This window comes from Melopsittacus undulatus, chromosome 5 (assembly GCF_012275295.1).
Source record: "Melopsittacus undulatus isolate bMelUnd1 chromosome 5, bMelUnd1.mat.Z, whole genome shotgun sequence".
In the NCBI taxonomy this organism is placed as follows: Eukaryota; Metazoa; Chordata; class Aves; order Psittaciformes; family Psittaculidae; genus Melopsittacus; species Melopsittacus undulatus.
The window spans coordinates 40,327,039-40,347,336 of record NC_047531.1 but is presented as its reverse complement, the minus strand read 5'-3'; the positions used below and the strand labels follow the sequence as shown (position 1 = coordinate 40,347,336).

Genomic DNA, 20,298 nt, shown 5'->3' with positions numbered 1-20,298 from the left:
TGAAGATGAGCAGCAGCTATATTTACACTGGCAATTAGTACAATATGAGCAGGTATACAGAACAAAAACTTACTTTGTGTGAAGTGCTTTCTCCTAAGGCTTTGAAGTGCACTAAGTGAGAATGATCGGGAGATATGCTGCAGCAGTGCACTCCTGGTCCAAATTAAAATTGTAAAAGATAGACACATGCAGAAACCAAAGCCAGAAAGCCTGAACTTTGAGACGAGCAGTTTCCAGCTACTTAGTTTGGAAGAAAATGAAAAATAATTTATTCAGATTACATCCTGTTTTCCTGAAACTTGGTCTCTGCATGTCCCCAAGACCTGAACTCAGATGAGACTAAGAACCTCACACTGTGGACATAGTTTAAGGTCAATCTAGTAAGTTAAAGTGAAAAGTTACCAATGTGACTGCAGAAAGCTAACAAAATTGGTAAGAAACCTCGATGGCTATCTCTGAGAAAGTACAGTACTCAAGCACATGTTACTTCAGAGAATAAGATGCTCTTAATCTCTTAGTAACAGCAGAATTATTACTTGGTCAATTTTACTGAAGATAAATTAAACAAGCTTAACTTTTTTTGGGGTGAGGGGTATTTTATAGTATACCTACATGGGAGACAATGCAACTTTTTTACACTACGTGATTACTAGGAAACACAAGTATGTAATACAGAGTAAGTACTCTAGCTCTTCCTGAGCATTTAAAGAAGTGAACTGAATTGCAAGAAGTGAGAAGCATAGCAAAACCATGCTAAGGCAAGCTCCGTGGAAAATAAAAGGTGTTATTGTACTGGTTATCACCTGACATTTCTTTTCAAAATGAGTAAGAACATATTTAGAGTTTTCTTAAGGAAACGTAAGTCAGTTTGTATAGGAAGTCAAGTGACAAAGGTCAAAAGTGCTCATCTCTACCACTGAAGATACTCTGCACAAACTCACCTTTACTCCTACAGAGCCATTTGGCATCTTCTGAAGCTCATAGGGAAGCCTGGCCCTTTCAGCTTGTATATAAGGATCTTCAAATGCTCTTCCATGCAGTTTTTTGAAGCCATGCAATGTGTTTTTTACATTTGTGACAATCTGCAGAAAAATAGTTTAATTATCTATGACATAACCAGACATGTAGAGCAGATCATCGAGAAAGGAACTCTTGTTATGTTGGGCTTACTGCACCTACTGAAAACCCATGTCAAGCCCCACACACTTACTGGAATAAAAACAGTGGGGGAGAAAAAGCGACACCTTTTCTTTACGGTCTCCATTAAAAAAAAAATCAAATTTACTTCCCTCTTTAATATCCATTAGCTTGGTGCCATCAATTTTCACTACTTTTTATTTTAGAGGCGTTTTCTGATACAGTATGCAATATTTGAGCCCACATTACATACTGTTGCAGTGGTTTTGTATGCAAGAACAAATGAGGCTATTACCTACATTAACCTTAAACAAAGCTTCAACAAATTAAGGTATTTAACTTCCTTTAAAGTTCTCATCTAATTCAGATCCCATCTGGACATAAAGCCTCCTCACACCTCAGTGTGTCAACCTCATTAAACTTTTAAGTAAAGAAAGGACCAGAACAAATCCCAGTAAGCACAGCATTTAAGCACTCAAAGGAAATTATTCCAGGATAATCTTCTCCAAGATAACCTAGTTTACTAGTCTAAATAACAAACTGGGAAGAGTACTGACAGGACATCTTCCCACTACCAGAATACGGGGCTTAAGCTCAGATAAAGAGTGTAAAGTTTCTCTGAATGAAAGTGATACACTGTCTGCATGTACAGTACCAACAGTGAGGTTCTATTACTTTGATATCCTCCAGGCAAATTTACAGTTACCTACATGCTACACTAAGGGGAGAAAGTCCTCAGGGTGCAAACATGATGCATAGAAAGAGGACAAGACCCAACCTGTTTTCAGTGTGTAGGTTTACACTGGCTATTATTAATTTTTTACATAATTTCCTTCCAGAGGAAATTTATCCCAGGTTGCAAGTAAATTTACAGAAGATCAGAGAAATTTTAGCTCTATTCAAGGTCCCAGATTAAGACAGCACGGTAGTATGATTCACCCCCTTCACATCAGTGCAGATACGGGTTGCTACTTAACTGCCATTTTCAACTTCACTTTCAACTTCTCCAAAACATAAGCACATAAATTCCTCAGCCCAGTAGGGAATTAATTATGAGCTCTACTCTCACTGTCAAAAGTATGCAAGACAAAAAAAAATTATCTTTTAACAGAGCTGTTTCTTCCAAGTTTTTACTCTGACAAAACAATATAGAATACAGTTTCAATTTTAATGCAAGGAACATACTGCTGAAGCAGTAACTATTACTGTAAAAGGTACACTTATCAGACATTTACTTTCAACGAGAAAAACATCAAATTCATCCACTCTCTTCCCATCGTTCAACAGCAAACAAGTCAGTAGGCAACACAAGAGATTTTGATCCATTTACCTGGCTCTTGGCTGCATTCCCAATGGCCCGGGTCTTGGATCCTAAAGATATACATGCTCTAAGTAAAAACAAGGAAAAGAAATTCAGCATTAAGACACAGTAAAATATTTCTACAGTAGTTTAAAACAGTCACAAAAGTTAAAACAGCAGAACATGGATGTGGTATTTAATAGGATTATTGCATGAAGCACCAGAACCTGCAGTGATAGTCTTAATTATTTTGTTCTTTGCAAATTACTTTAGAAACTGCAACCAATCGCAATTGTTCACATTATAATTGCATTTAAGGTATTCTTTAAAAGTACGTGTTCTACAGACCTTATCATAAAGGTAAGTAATAGTTACTTTTGGGTCGCAGCTTTTAACTACAGAAGCCTGTGACATTTCATTTAAAAATTGGAACTTCACCAGTTGAGTTCTCTAGATTCAACAACCACATTCGCACTGTAAGAGCCACTGGCAACAATAATCAGGGAAAAAAACCCAACAAAAACCAACATATAAACTCAGTTCTACAAACTGTTGAGTGCTCTCCATGCCTGAAGGCTACCAGGAACAAATTGCAAATAGGCAAAATGGGCCATGTCTGGGAACACCTCCCAGCAACAGAAGGCTTGGGAAGCTGCACAGTACACAGCCCCTTGCAGATTCACAGGTACTACTGAGCATCCCTCTCAGCCTTGCCTCTGGCTCTAGCAAGGGCTACCCCAGGTCCACACCTTCAATTCACAGGTTTGAAATACAACTCCTTCCCCAGAAGGGAACTGATCTGGCTAAAACCATTCAGTAGTAAATAAAAGATACAACAAAGATTTAATGTTGTTCAATTTTGCTTATTTAACGAATGCGTAAAGGTCACTACAGCAGATTGCTTCCTACCTCCCCTCCATCATCTCTACAATGAGGGCACTGTATGTAATTTGAAAGTACTATCTAGCAACCTCTTCTGCTGTAACACCACACTGAACAGACAAAACCTCCTCCAAACTGAACTGCTGCAAACAGACAATGCACTGCCCTACATTTGAAAATATGTAGTTCAGCTTTCACTATTTTAATGCCACTTAACACTATAGTTACCAATTATGCTTCCTAATAGGAAAAGTCAGATAACAGGAATTTAAGAAAGGAGCAAATGGCTTACAAGTAATTTATTTTATGGATAATGTGCTAATACTATTCTATCACACCTTTTCAGTGCAGGAATTTTAATTTGTTGACAAACAGTAACACTTGCAAATACCCTTATGCAGAGGATGAAGCACCAAGTTAAGAGGCCCACTGACATTCCTGCCATGGTTTATGGTTTACTTCAGTCACTGAATTCCAGTGCAACCAAATGGGTTGTTTCTTCTTCCCTTGGCTGGGAAGCAGAGATGTCAAAAAATAAAACATGCTCTCTTTGGCTCTGAAGACTTCAATTATATCCATGGCAGTCCTTTAAGGAGCACATACAGCACAAGGATACACAACTGGCCTGTCTCCCCCACTACTACCCTCAGCCTGCTCTAAAGTGAGCTTTGGAACAGTACACAGCTCTTCACCTAAAGGACATTTCAGTACTCTTCGTGCATTGTTTTGGAGAAGGTGCTACCATGTCATTTTACTTAGTTTGTGATTACACTAATTACACACTATCCAAAAAAAGTTACTGAAGAATTATGAGCTACTGATGATCAACTTTTTTCACAAAACCAGTGGTGAGGCACAGCACCTGAAAGGGCCATTTGCCAGTAGTTTAACAGACCAGGTGTTCTAGAAACACATGGAACAGACTAGCTGGAGTTCCCAGTTCTGAAAAAGCCAAGTATCAGTTATCATCCAAAGAGACACTATGGCCAAACCCCTCAAAAAGCTCAAGGTCTACTGAAATTGAAGGCTTAATGGCAGAATTTTTTTCCTTTCTTTCTTCATTACCTGTGCTAAAACTTTAAAGATTATACATATTTTAGGGAATGCTAACTATCCCATACCTTAGATTACAGAATGTAGGTTTTAGGCAAGATGAACATTCTAACAACTGGGATGCTGGATTTAAGACTTACAAGTGCTGTATTAAATTGTGAAAATATAAATCTTCACTGCTTTAGTTTGTAGCACTGAAGTGTGTTTATACTAATGCTGCACTACTGACAGGTACCTGAACCAGCTCAGAAACTGGAAGACAGCTGCACTCATTAGTTCTGCCCAGAAAGATCAGCCTGATAGAGCACAGCCAGGACTGCCCTATCTTCAGGGCCTAACTCAGTATCTTTACACGGCTTAATAACAACACACTGCACATGAAAATGTACTCCTCAGGAGCTAGTTCAGGTATTTTTATGCCATGCTACACAGTCATAACAAATCTTAATGCTTTGTATTTCTGGGAGTAAGACCCAAATGTTTGCAACATATCTAATCAATGCTAACTATTTGCTAACATTAAATATCTACATGACATAAGTGCCTCTATAGGAACACATAAATAAAGAGTTCATTTACTGTGTCACTGTGTGTAGTAAGCATAAAAGTTTGACCTGCCTACATCATTCAAATCCTGTTTGAAGTAGGGTTTAGTTACTATGACAAACTTTCACAGGAGTAGTAAACCTGCTATATTTCCATTAACTTCTTTAGTTTGCCTCAAGACAACAGCATTAAAAAGGAAGCTCCTCATTCTCCTATACTGCATTTTGGAGAAAGAGAAGAAAAAAGCCAGGAAAAAAGTCACTTCAAGGGAGATAACTACTGCCTTTAAGTATCTGTGCACCCCAGATGCTATCTTGCTAACTGCTTTTAAACCCATTTCATAACCACTTCGCAAGTATTTTTAAAGTATAATTGCTCCAGCAATACTATGAGAAATACTAAGTTGCAGAGAAACCGTGTGGAGCCTACCTGCAAAGAATGCATTCCAGAAGTACCTAAGAATTGGAAGTGCTCTTCACCATACAGAGGCAGAAAACTGGAGCTGCCTGAGAATTCTTGAAGCAACAATTTCAGGGGCTTCCTTGCACAGAAATGTGGAAGGTCCCAGAACTTTGGCTCTTAAAAATTGCACAACGATAACACCTTCTTGTGAATTAAGGTGACAGTATATACACTTTTAAGTAGTAACTAAAGATATTCCTAATACAGAAAACATGCATTTTAGCATTCGACTTTGCTCTTTTAAAAAGAACTTTTCAGAAAGCAAATCAAGCCCTACATTTCTCCAAGATCAAAAGACAGCAATGCTAAAGTTTCATAGCTTTACATAGTAGAAATAGCTTTCTACTGTTGTCTCCAAATTCTTTTTAGAAAAGCACCATCCAAAACCCCATTTTTATGAGCATTATATGAATTCCTGATTTCTCCTCGAAAATTATGCACAGATGGAGCTCCAAAACCCCTAGATGTATCCCATAGAAACAAAGAATCTCCACCTACTCCTGCGTATCCCATCATCACGGCCGCTGCCCGCTGCCCCCCCTTCCTTGCAAGACCTCGGTATTCCATGGCCAGCAAACGCAGAGCGGTGCGAGTAAGAACAGGTTTACGAAAATCATCGCGCCACTTCCCCGTTTCCCCACTGAATCAACGTCCTCCTCCGCCTCCCCTGTCTCACCATCACTCCATCATAAAATTGTTAATGAAAACGCCCCAAGCCCTGACAACGGCTCTAGAGTTGGGAAAACACACGCTCTTATCCACATCTACGAAAAGTATTACAAGGGTAGAAAACAACTCCCCATAAATCCACTGTGCCCCGAGAGCCGTGTGGCACATCCAGCACAGCGCGGTCCTTCAAGGACACAGAGGAGTCAAAAGCTGGAGGCGGGGGGGGAAGCGGGGGAGGGGGAAATTGCTCTTCGGGCAGTCGCCTGCCTCGACACACGCGTTCCTGCGCCTACTGAGCACATTACCCGTGTTACCGGGAGAGGGGAGGCCGGCAAGCGAGAGGGGCCGCACACAGCTCCCGACGGATCACTAGGCCTCAGCCACTGACAGGTTCTGGCGCCGGCCGGCAAACCCCTCCTCGGCCGCAGAGAAAGCCAGAGAGGCTGCCGGCTAAGCACTGTCAGGGCTAAGCCGGGAGCGCTCGCGACCCGCGGAGGAGACAAGGCCCTGAGAGGATACACGCGGCTCCGGCCTGCCGCTCCAGAAACCCAGGACACCGGGGAAAGGGTTGGGGGAGGCGGAGAAAAAGGGCGGCTGGGCTTGCCGCTGAGGCAACGAGGGCGAAAAGTGTTCGGAGGCGGCCCGGGAGCGCCGATACTCACGGGGTGCAGCGGTCACTATACTCATTGGCGATAGTCTCGATACCGCCGCTACGAGCAACGCCGATGTAGCAGTTGAGGAAGCCGAGATCAAAGCCGACCACGGACATGGCTGCACCTAGGTGCTCCCCGCCGGCCTGCGACTATAGTGGCAGCGGCTCTCCTCTAGGGTGCTAAAACACGGCTCCTCACCCGCCTCTGCCCCTACTGCGGAGCACCGGCCACCAACCGGCAGTTACCGTCCTGTGCGCAGGCGCGCTGAGACGCCCGGCGGGGAATCTGCCGGGCACCGGTCGCGACTTCGGCACTTTCCGGAAGCGCTCGGGTTGCAGCCGCGGCGGGCGAAGCGCATTCGAGAAAGATCTGGAAAGGGAGGGACTAAGGCGTTATCTAGAGCACCACCCCGTGCACAGACGTCACCGCTGCGGCGGGCCGCGCCCCCGCCCCCCCTTAAAGGGCCCGGGGGGCGTACGTAGCACCTGAGCTGGCAGTGACCCGTAAAGCTGTGCTTCTGCGTGGGTGCTGCTGTTGCTCGCCTTGGCCAACTTCATGTGAGAGCTACTTGCAACACAAACGTAATTTAATGTCATTATAGCGATTCAGTGCAATTAGTGCTGGGAGATTATTAGGCCGATTAATACAACCGTCCTCTGCAGCTGGAGCTGCCAACAGGAGTGGGCTAGCTGTCTGTCTCTCACCTGGTGGTCCCAGGCCAAGGCCTTGCAGCTCGCCCTGATGTGAGGAGCGTGTCAGAGACCCGCAGCCTGGAGAAGGCAGTTGGAAAATCCCCAGGGCCCCAAGGCATGGGCTTAACCCCACATTGAAAAGCCCAGCGAGCATTGCATGTAAGCCCTATGTCCAAAACAGAGGTGGGGATTGCTGCAAGTGCCAGTCAGAGGCTTCCTTCCGACCTTTAACTTGTGTCTTTCTCCCATAGAAGAGGTGTCCCAAATTTGTGCCTACATATCCTAGAAGCACACTCATCTTTGTCATTTTTCTTTCTTAGGAAAAAAAGACGTCATGAAACTTCAGTGTACTACAGCTGCCACATTTTTTATGGGTATCATTTTTACAGCAGGCTGAATCTCCACAAGACACATGCTGGAAAAGCTCTGTATTTGCTTCTAAAAATGCTATTCTGAGTTTCACATAGCAATGTGACATCTTTCTGACACAGCATGTGACATTGCTGCACAATTTGGTTCTTCTGGAGAGGCTAAAAATAAGCATTCAACAACTAAACTGGATTCATATTTCGGTCAAGAGTTTTAGTTGTCTCTCCATTTGCTACTGTTTTAATGGCCTAGTGGACGACTAGAATTTTCCTAGTGAAGACCACAGATGCCATTTCCCTCTGAAACCTACAGGACCAAGACAAGCTGCTGCTAGAGATTTATTTGTAACATGACTACTGTTTATCAGCACAAGCAATGAACCACCTCATTTTCCTTACTAGTATTAGGACATGAAAGGCAAACCAGGTTCAGTCCCATCTGCAGTAGCTAAGGAGACAAATCCAAACTCAGGGCTCTGCTCTGCTGCTTCAGTCCCTCTTACAAAACCAGTTCTCAGTGATTCAAGGTATTGCAGCATCCCACTTTTGTGGCACCACCAAAGGCTAACTCCTGACAGAAAAGAAACCTCGGGCCAAGCAATCATATTCAAATGCTCTTGTGTAGCTATGCAACATTACTAAGCCAGACCCAGCAGAAATTGTGCAACCTTGCAGCAGGGGGACAAGCCATCACTGCAGAAGCGCTGGTGTGTCTCACATCTCAGTAGGATAAATCAGCCTCTATGCAGCTTCCTGCTGCCACTGCAGTGTTATTTCTGGCAGCCAAGCCAGCTGGTTTCAAGCAGCAGACAGGAGCACAGATGCGTGTAGACTTTTGCGATAGCAACAAGAAAGTACCAACAGACGTTTTATTTGCTTTGTCAGCAGTAAGACTGAGATGAATTGGAGGTGAGATTGTAAACCGGATAAGACAGATTCTTAGTCTTTCATGAAAGTCTTGCTTGTGTGCTTCAGTGCCATACTGAATGCCCAGCCTGTGAGTACGAACAAAACACGGTAAAGCCAGATTAGCCACAGACTTGCCTGAGCATATCCCCCCAGTCATCTGCTGTTACTGTAGACATCTCAGAATTGGGGTTGTCTGAGTCTTTCCAATTCTTGGCATGGTGGTCACATCTGCATTTTTAGCAGCTAAAAGAGATTTGTACTAACTCAAGGAGCTAAGGGTTTTATTTTTTTGTGAAACTTAACTGGTTGCAGAGAAATGTTAGGAACACTGCTAGCTTCAATTTCTTTGAACATAAACATTTTAATAAAGGCCGCCTAAATGCTCTATTTGGTCCCTAAGCTACCAATATTCCACAAGGTTTGGTTTCTGTTTCCTTTCGCCACTGAAAATTATTAGGTAAGAAATAAAAATAGGAGTCTCCTCATTTATGTACACTGCAATATTGAGAAGAATCCTCAACCATTTTGAACTTTCTCAAGAAATAATGTATTGAGTGTTCTGTGTCTGTAGGTGCCTGGGTCTCTTCATTTCTGGGCTGTTTTGGCTTAAAATGCTGCCAGCCAAGCTAATTTTCTCAGTGGTGTTTGAGTGATGGCACAAGGAGAAAAGTGAGTTGCTGTATTTCCTAATGCAAACTTAAAACCAACCAACCAAATCCTTTGCTGTCTTGACTTGTGCTTTAGAATACCATGGAAAGACAAGCTAGAAGCAGATTTTATAGTGTGATTCAGGTAGAAGCGTTAACAGGCTGATGCCTATGCATACTAAACAGTGGGCTCTGCTGACAGGCTAGGGATACTGCTGTTCACATATTAAGGTACATGCCATGATTAAAAGTCAAGCTGTGTAACATTTAGCATGAATAAAGCCAGAACACTGAGAATTTTAAACAAGAGGCAAGTATTTTCTTGGCTGCGTTTCTTGAATGAAGTGAAAACAGTGGTCTTTAGTTCCCTGAAAGCAAATTATTTAATTTAGTACATGCTTAGTAACAAAAACACCCAAATGATTTCTTTAAGGTATTGTTTGCATAACATTTAAACTAAAAATATGCTATGCAAACATTGAGGATTCTAAAATGGACCCTTAGCAAACAAACCTCACTCAGTGTTTTAATCAGATCCTGGACTCTGAAACTTAATGGTTAAAAACATCCTTAATTTTGTCATAAAGGAAATTGGAGGGTGCTCCACGTAAGAAAGCATTAAGCCCGTCTCATGTGCGTATATTCATAAAGCAGTCAGTGCTTCCTTTATATTGACATTCAGTCCCCACTCAGTCCCTCACTGCACAACAAATAACAAGGACAAATCGTCACTGCACTGAGAAGGAAACTCAGACGCCTAGCAAAATTTGTCTTTCTTTAGTAAAGAGCACTAGGGAACTTTTCCCTAATATTTCTCATACTGCAAAGGCGTGATCTTTTACCTAATAAATATTCATCTGATGTAGTGCTCTGTTAGCTGGTTCCAATAGCTAAATTTAGAAGGGCTGTGATCCTTCTTCCAATGCTTCTTTTAAGCTTTACTGGGCCAGTAGAAGGCTTAAGAATTAAATGAGGTCACCCTAGCCAGTCCTAAGGGTGCGCTAAATTGTTTCAATGCTATTAAAATTTCCACAGCTCGTTTTTTTTTCCTTCTGTAGTACCACTGAAATATTTTACGCCTTGTGGAGTTCAGTTCATTAGTAATCAATAGAGTCCTCTAAAAATTGTTAAGGTCTTGACTAGCACAAAAACATAAAAACACTGGAAGGTTAAGAAGAAGCGCATTTCATTTTTCATCTAGCCCACCTTGTTTCTGAGCATTAATTTGTCTGACAAATGAAAACAGAAGGGAGGGCTTGTTGGGTAGAGATCTCAGCACCATGTTCACTAAAACTTGCTTCAGGTGCTTACAGGTGAAGGAACTAATGGGTGACAAGCAGTGAATGCTCACATGCACGCAACATGATCATTTCTGTACAAGTCAGAGCTAAGGAACTGAACCCTCCCTTCAGCTTTTCCCAAGCACAGTGGAAGTGTCAACTAGTCCAGCTGCTTTAAGTCTTGAAAATCTTAGCAGTGCGCCAGAGACAGCCCAGAGGAACCATGTGTGGCCATGCTCCACACAGCAGAGTGCTTAGAATGGATTGCCCAGAGAAGCTGTAGCTAACTGATCCCTAGCAGTGTTCAAGGCCATGTTGAATGGGGCTTTGAGAGCAGCCTGGTCTAGTGGAAGTTGTTCCTGCCCCTGGTATGGGGTTGGAACTGGATGAGCTTCAAGGTCCCTTCAAACCCAACCAGTCTGGGATTCTATGAAATGTGCCCACTCTGGAAGCTGGCATAGTGAAAACAGCAAATCTCTCAGATACTCTGAGTAACCCCACAGCTCTGACAAAACATTTTTTTGTAGATGTGCTTAGTAAGCTGTCAAACAATACCTTTTCTGGAACTGCAGTCTCTTCAAGATCTGACACCTATGGTATGAACTGATGCTGTTTCTTGTGTTCGCTAGTGAAAAACACGTACACTTTTTTTTTGTTTGTTTTGGAGAGATTAACTAACATCCCTCTCTTCATGTGAAATTCATGTGGAAAGAAGACACTAGTCTTTTTACTTACTTTTTTTTATTTTAAACTTAAATCAGCTACACTGTAAGTTGAATTCACCTGTAATGTCAAAGTAAGGCTTTAGACTGTCCATAATGTCAGAAAGATAATCTTGCCTACTTTAGGCCTTTGTGATGTGCTTTGCAGCTAATCATAGAATCATAGAATAGCTAGGGTTGGAAAGGATCTTAAGATCATCCAGTTCCAACCCCCGTGCCATAGGCAGCGACACTTCACACTAAACCATATTACCCAAGGCTTCATCCAACCTGGTCTTGAACACTGCCAGGGATGGAGCATTCACTACCTCCCTGGGCAACCCATTCCAGCACCTCACCACCCTAACAGTAAAGAATTTCTTCCTTATATCCAATCTAAACCTCTGCTGTTTTAAGTTTCAACCCGTTACCCCTTGTCCTATCACTACAGTCCCTAATGAAGAGTCCCTCCCCAGCATCCCTGTAGGCCCCCTTCAGATACTGGAAGACTGCTATGAAGTCTCCACGCAGCCTTCTCTTCTCCAGGCTGAACAGCCCCAACTTTCTCAGCCTGTCTTCATATGGGAGGTGCTCCAGTCCCTTGATCATCCTCGTGGCCCTCCTCTGGACTAAAGTGATATTTGAAATTTTTGATGAAGAAAGTCTTATGTTTTGTGATATACTCTGTTAGGAATTAGGGTATGAGATCACTACAGATTTCCTGAATTTAATACATATAGGAAATAAATCTGTGGTAAATATTCACATAAACCAATATAAACAAGCATAGTAACATAGCTAAAAACCATTTTAAATATTTGGTTTGAATTGACATGATATATGCAAATTAAAAGATATTTGATAATGGTTATTACTGCTTAGTTGAGAAATCAATTTTGCTGAAACCAGTAACTGTGCTCATTATTTCAGGAAGTTATTCCATCTGGCAAATACACTTTCAAGGAATAAAAGGTGCTATATTTAATTCAGGGCTTGCTCTAGAATCAGAAGCAGCATCATTATAAGAAATCGATAAAAATCATACTAATCAGCTTTATTTGTACCTGAAACTTAAGAACAACATGAGACACCACATGAAATATATTTATAGATCCACAACATATATACGTCCTCTAATTCTCAACTTTTGCACTAGTAAACCCATTATGTTATTTCAGATTATTAGAATTTATATTTTTAATAATCTTGATAGTATCCACCATCCTAATGGTAAGTTAATTACTAGAAATGCAGACAATTCTTTGTGAATGTCTCAAGAGGCACAGCACTTGGGAATAAAGACAGCATTAACTGTGGGCCTGCTGCTGATTAAGCAGATAAAGCAGAATCTGGAGACAGTGAAATCATATTTAGTCTGAAAAAAATAAGTCTAATGGTGCTAATGGTCTTTGCTCACTGCGAGCTTCAAAGTTCCTGTTATTTAGGACAGATTACCAGTGGTATGCAGGCATTATGCAATAATCCAAATATCTCCTGGCATATTTTTGAAAGCACCCAAGTAAGTTCTGTGCCAACATATATTACGCTTTTCTTCTGAGTTCCTGGAATACCAAGAGAAAAGATACTCTTGAAACAAAATGTAGAGACACTTCTTCAGAACTCACAAGTCCTTTCTAGTACCAGATGGCACAACATCCTTAGGGATGCAGGGGACAAGGTCCTGATTTTTCAATAGTATATTTGTGGGGTTTTTATTTTGTGTTTGAGGATGATCTTCATAGAAAGAATATGTATTCTGAAGTGTACTTCTGAACTATCTAGTAAAATTACCTGCTGCAACAAGATCCAACATTAATTGCTAAGAACACAGTGTAATAGCAACAGGTGCTCAGAAGTAATTCTCAGCTTGTACTGAGCTTTGAAGATCACTGATCCTACCTCACACCTGGGGAGAAGCTGTGTACCACAAAGGCTGCTTTTATGACCCCATTAGCTGAGATAATAAAGGATATTATTCTACCCACAAACTTGTCTTACTCCAGATATCTGGCTTCTGAGTAGGAAAAACAGATCCTGTTTTCCTACTAAAAGCTCTCACCAAGCTGTGAACATACTTTTACCAGGGTCCCACAATACTATTACTTCATTTTATTTCTTGTCTTTATGGAGATGTTTCCACTTTTCTCAGTAGAGTCTCATCTGCTGTAAGGCTAGGCAGGGCTTCAGTTACCACAACCAACTTCTATAATCTCAGAAGTAATTTTCAGAAAAGGGTTGCAAGCTAGACCATATGTACATCATCTGTGTCTCCTGACAAACGATAAGAGAGCATTCTGGAGGATGTAGTCACAACTTGAGCAATGAAAAAGGAAAGAATCAATTGAGTTTCTTTTGGATTTGGCAATAATTAATGCAAAATAAATAAAAAATGGACACCTGTACAAATTCTATAAAATGTTTGCCAAATCCAGGGCATCTTTGGTATAATTTTCATAATTTCTCTCAATCCTACTGTAAAATGATTTGGCTCTTCAGCCATATATTCTGTTGAGCACAACTGTCAAGACAAAAGCTGTAACTAACATTCTCATTAGTTCCCAATTGTCCTGGTTTTCAGCTGTAAGTTATTTTTCTTCTAGTAGCTGCTGCAGTGCTGTGTTTTGGCTTCAGTCTGAGAACAATGCTGATAAACCACCAATGTTTCTGGTTGATGCTAAGTAATGCTTACTCCAATCAAGGACTTTTCACTCTCATGCTCTGCCAGTGAGAAGGGGCATAAGAAACCAGGAGGGAGCAGAGACAGGACACCTGACCCAAACTAGCTGAAGGGGTATTCCATACCACAGCACCTCATGTCCAGTATATAAACTGGGTGGGGGGGTTACCTGGAAGGGCAAATTGCTGCTTGGTTTGGGGTGGGTATCGGTTGGTGGATGGTGAGCAATTGTACTGTGCATCACTTGTGTTTTCTGAACTTACCAGTTTTCTTTTGCTGTTTCCTATTATTATAGGTATTCTATTATCACTTCATTTTACCTTATTTTAGTTATTAAATTGTCCCTGACCATGGGGTTTATATTCTTTCAACTCTCTTCCCCATACCAGCTAATGGAGGAGGGGAAGGGGAGGGGTGAGAAAATGGCTGCATGGTGCTGAGTTACTGGATGGGCTTAAACCATGACGCTAATAAGTATTTCAAATACCACAACAAAGATTTTAAATGTGTGCATTTTTGCTTATAGAAGTAAGTTTAATGGTGGCAAAACATCTGAAATAGGAGGCTCGGAATACAATGATTGTCTGCACTGAAACACCAAAACCCTGGTGCAGGCCAGGAAAGTCCATCTGTGTTTCCAGTTTTAACAATACAGTCACCAAGTCCTTGAACTGTTGCTCACCAGCACGTAATGTAAAAGAAATTTATGCACACTGTCAGACATTACAGAAGATCTTTTAGTACAAACTACTTCACATGACTGAAACATGTAAACAGCACAGATCATTGTTTTGGCCACTTATGAAGAAAGCATAAAGAAGAAATAAAGACACATGGATGGATGAAGACAGTTTATTCAAACAGACAGTGGTATCCAGTTTCTGAAGCACTTTAAGGTTGAGTAACTGCTATTCCAGTTTTGTCGTCATTCAGGAGAATGCCTGTATATGAATTCTCCTGCTCTTTCTCTGGAAAGATTTTTTTTTTCCCCTGCATAATACCATGCTTTCACTTCCTCCACACACATTTTTACTTATTTATTAGAAGAATTTCTCATTTCAGCACTTTGCTGGAGTGGATCACAAGCCCTAAGCTGTGACAAACTTAAAAAAATCCACTTACATCCATAGATTTTTCATATGTTTCCGCATACCATGGGTAACTTCACCCAAGCTCTTAGCATTCTTTCTTTACAGCTGAAAACACAGCAAGCAATAAGCCAGTCTTTGAAGGAAGAACTACAAACTGTACACCTTCTTTTACTGAAGATACAATGAAAATACGAATTCAACACAAGTACAGGGCACAAAAAGCAATGGGTAAAGTCAAGCTGCCAATTCCTAGGACAACCTTGCACAGCACAGACAGCAACTAAAGTCACCTTGTCCCATTGCAGGTGCACTAGGAAAGCCAACAATACAGAGGTTTCTCTCTGCTGCAGGGCCTTCCAGGCACTGTTTTAGGGACATTAGTTTTATCTTTGAATGAATGAAACATGTATCCAAAGACATATGCTTACCAAAAATCTTTGTTGAGAATCTTCATTTGATAAAATAGAGTGGTCATTAGCTCTTTAAATGATACCCCATAAAACCATAAGTTAGCAAAAAATAAACTCCTCTAGTTTTTGGCATCCACAATTGGCAAAATTCAGGTAAATTTTTCTATATAGAATCTAAAAATAACAGTCTTAAAGTAAGACCTATACTGGAATATTTAAAAATTTATACTTCTAAAGATTCTCTGGCTATTCTTATATTTATTAAAAATGTATTTGTAAGCCATTTTCTTTTTCAACTTTGGGATTATGTGGTGCACTTGTGACCCAGATAGCTGATAACATCTTTTGCATCTGTAATCATCCAGTCCTTCACATGGATCTCCCTGATAGAATTGTGCATCAATTCTCCATGATGAGGGAATGAGAAAACATAAAAATCAGTATACTTACTTTCACTGTTGCCCATACTGTTTATCAAATAAGAAAAAAAAAGCCTACCACAGCAGAAGAAACATTTTGCATCACATTTGTAGGTGATGATCACAGCTATGATGCTTAAATGCTTTGATACTTAAATGCTGTGATGATTAAACAGCATTTCAGGTACACTGTGTATGGTAAATGCAGACTGTGTAGATGTATCGCAAATCACTTTTTATTTGCTGGTTCAGTAACAGCAGTGATGTAGCTGTAGTAGCGTGGAGTCCAGCATAGCTTAACTGCACTAATATTTTATCAGCTGTATAGAAGGCTTTGCAACCTGCCCTAGCTCATGTTGCTATATGAACAGTTGCTAGTTGTAGAAGCAACAGAGGGGGCAGCTGCGACCTCAAGATGCTTGGCTGTGTCCATACTACCTTTAATACAGAGTCTGGCACATAGATGTAAACTGTCTTCTTTAACAGAAGGTCCCATGTACTTTAAAGGTTTTAGTAATTATTACTTGTTTTAAAGATAATCCAGCTAAGCAAAATCTAACACAAATACCCGTAATATCTTCCCATGTCCCACCCTGCACAAAACAGGTAAGAAAGCATCCAGAGACTCTGAGCTTTAGCAGTGGAATTGCTACATTGCTAAAGAAATTAATCTTGAGTGCTGTTCATGGAAGGTTTCTAAAATTTGAGTCACAAGCTCATACACATGTAAACCATCTGGTAACACTTCTAGGAGGTGCCAAGGAGATTTGAAGAACTATAAACACTCTGTTACTTACATCATGCATGTTTTACTTTTTCCACTGGAAGAAAAGAAAGAAAACAGCAACCTTAAACTCTTTACATACAAAATGACTGTAATGGAAAATGGACCACTTAAAAATTTGCATGCAATACAAGGAAATTAATCAAACTTTAATGACTGACAGCATTCCTTGTGGTCAGCACCACCCAGAAAGCCTGTGGCAAAAAGTTTCTGGCATTGCAGGAAAAAACTGCCAACAAGACAAAGCACAAAACATTGGACTTTTGTTTAAATTATCAAAACCTAAGCAAAGAAATCCTAAACCAGATAACCTAAGAAAGACAGCAAATAAAGCAGATTTTCAGATAATTTTACATCACAACAGATTAAATACGAAGCACTTATTTTCCATTCTGCTGATATAAATTAATTTGATGTAATTTGTCAAATGCCAATATCCACATTTCACATTCCAAGACCAAGATTTCTTGTAATTAATTCCATGGGTGTATTCCTCTGTATCTCCTAAGAATCCATCCAAATTAGGGAACTTGTCCTAAGTACACAAAATTGCAAGGTAGGGCAGCATAGCCAAAAACTTACTTGCCTTTTGAACTATAGCCTAATCCTGCTCCCTTTCTGTACTAAACTTAAATGTTCTTAAAATGCTTTAATCAATGTTAAACACATTTATAGCTTTAAATGTAAGAAGAAAACAGTTTTTAGTGTGAGGCATCACTTATCTACAGCAGTAATACACACTTTATTATCTGTAAGTTTTTTGGAACACTTGCAAACTAATGTTTATCACAAAAATACTGTGAAAAAAAATTAAAATGAGAGACTCCTGGTTGAGGGACAGAACCCAGGAACTTCACCCATTAGAATAAAAGCAGCTGTAATTTCATGTGAGTGAAATTACAAACATAGAATCAGAATCACAAAATGGTTTGGGTTGGAAAGGACCTTAAGATCATGCAGTTCCAATTCCCTGCCATGGGTAGGGGCATCTCCCACTAGACTGTTTCACCCAAGGCTCTGTCCAACCTGGCCTTGAACACTGCCAGGGATGGAACATTTACTACTTTTTGGGTAACCTGTTCTGGTGCCTCACCACCCTCACAGTAAAGAACTTCTTTAATCTAAATTTCTCCTGTTTAAGTTTGGAGACTAGAGGACCAGTTAATGCAATATATGAAAAGGCACTCAAGCTTTTTGACAAAGCCCAGTGTCTGAATCCAGGATTTTTAATATCCATCTTAATACTTGCACCAATTAACTCCAAAATAATTATACATCCCGAACACAACTTTGAAAATTCTGACTGCAGTTAGGTACACACATCTCACAAAACCATTGAAGATCAAAGCCCAGATTTCATTATCTTCAATAGCAAGCTTCACAGTAAGCCATGTTTGTGCTTTCTCTTGTTATAAAATAAGCCATAACAAAATTTCATCTGTACTACTACAGATTACCAATCATACTGATAGAATTGCACAGCTCCTGACCACAGTTTGTTTACTAAACAGAACTAATACACAAGACACTATTAACCTGTTTTTCTTTATCCACTTTAGATGCAAAAAATCTGTTTGCATTTGTCCTTAAAAGCAAAGCTTAGAGCCTGTGTTGGGAAATTCTGTGTAACATTTGGCAAATTGCCATGCCAAACACACAGAAATCCTATAGAAAAAGAAACAGATCTTTAAAATAAAATTTCCAAAGTTTATACTACACCAAGTATATTATACAATATTCCCTCTATTGTTTCTACTTCCATGTGAGCTGTAACAAAGGTCAAAAGTATTCCTTTTCAGGTCCTTTATTTTTCAGGCATTTGGTACTTGAAATCTGGATTAATTCTGACACCAAAATGTATGTGCATTGTGTGTTAGCATGACAAAATCTAAAACTGCAAGTGAAACATGAATAATGCTGAGAAATATGTAAGATTTTCAACTTCCTGACTTCATACATTTTTAAGACTAGGGATACCTATGGCAAGTGCAGAACAGAAGAATGTTTCAGAGAACTGTGTAGTTTTCCTGCACTAGCCTCCTATTTCTTTATTGCTTCCATAGGGGGTGCTCACACTCCATACTAAAAAAACCGACAGTGAACGGTTTATACTGGTATTAAACTGGTAGTGCTTCTGTAATTATATTCTTAAAAATTAAAGAAAGGATCCCTTTGGACTCGGATAAGAAGCTAAATGGAGCTGAGGAGGCAGTGCAGGAGCAAATCTGATGTGGATTATGAGAAAATATGGCAATGTTAGACTTTGCTAAGCAGTGAGTCTTAATGCTACCATTTTAACTCCTTTAGTAGCTTCTGTATATCTACTCCTTTTAACATTAATTCTAGACACTGATTCACAGTGTCTATAATCTTGCTGAAAATTACAAAGCTACAAGATTTGTATCCAAGATACCTGATAAAAGTCTGTGTGGGAAATTAAATCCTGTCATCCTTTGGTGGATTTTTTTTTTAAACATACTCTTGAAAAAATCTGCAAAATACAATCTCTGCTCAGTTGACTAACAAAGTAACCACTAAAAAAGTCCTTCAGTGTAGTATCAACATGATTAATGCAAATTTTGCAATGTTTTGTTTCTGAACTACATTGCTTTGAGTATGAAAGTTTTACTGTACTCCGATGCCCTTACTACTGTTTAAGGTATGGCTTCTTGTGAAGGAGCAAGCCCATCTGAATAGCTCATTGCACAATAGGACCTTGCACTTGTCATGGTTAAACTTCATGAGGTTGGCATCAGCCCACCTCACAAGCATGTCAAGGTCCCTCTGGATGGCATTCCTTCCCTCCAGTGTATCAACTGAACCACACAGCTTGGTGTCATCAGCAAATTTGCTGAGGGCACACTCAAATCCCACTGTCTATGTCAGCAGCAAAGATGTTGTTCAAGACCGGTCCCAACACCGATCCCTGAGGGACACCACTCGTTACTGGTCTCCAGGTGGATCTTGAGCCATTGACCACAACTCTTTGCATGCGACCATCCAGCCAGTTCTTTATCCGCCGAGGGGTCCACCTATCAAATTGATGACACTCCAATTTAGAGACAAGGATGTCATGTGGGACAGTGTCGAACGCTTTGCACAAGTCCAGGTAGATGACATCAACTGCTCTACCCCTGTCCATCACTTTTGTAGCCCCGTCATAGAAGGCCACCAAATTGGTCAGGCAGGATTTCCCCCTAGTAAAGCCATGCTGGCTGTCACCAAGCACCTTGTTGTTTTTCATGTGCCCTAGCATGCCTTCCAGGAGAATCTGCTCCCAGATTTTGCCAGGCACAGAGGTGAGACTGACTGGTCTGTAATTCCCTGGGTCATCCATTTTCCCCTTCTTGAAAATGGGGGTTATATTTCCCTTTTTCCAGTCATCAGGAACTTCACCTGACTGCCATGATTTTTCAAATATGATGGCCAGTGGCTTTGCAACTTCATTTGCCAGCTCCTTCAGGACACACAGATGGATTTCACCAGGTCCCATGGACTTGTGCACATTCAGGTTCTTAAAATGGTCTCAAACTAGATTATCTCCTACAGGGGGTCCAAGGTCTTCATTCTCACAGTCCATGCCTCTGCCTTCAAAGACTTGGGTGGTGCGGTCAGAGC

At 40.6% G+C, this 20,298-nt stretch overlaps 1 protein-coding gene across 1 annotated transcript in view; it reads right to left on the bottom strand.

Moving 5' to 3' along the window:
- Positions 1-7,039, bottom strand: part of HSPA4L (heat shock protein family A (Hsp70) member 4 like) — a 28,783-nt gene extending 21,744 nt beyond the window's left edge. Inside the window, exons 1-3 of the mRNA XM_013129352.3 lie at positions 6,712-7,039; positions 2,468-2,525; positions 942-1,082 (exon numbers count right to left, since the gene is read on the bottom strand). Coding sequence (XP_012984806.1) covers positions 942-1,082; positions 2,468-2,525; positions 6,712-6,818 — 306 coding nt within the window. The 5' untranslated portion in view covers positions 6,819-7,039. The remainder of the gene's footprint in view (positions 1-941; positions 1,083-2,467; positions 2,526-6,711) is intronic.
- Between the last annotated feature and the right edge of the window lie 13,259 nt (positions 7,040-20,298).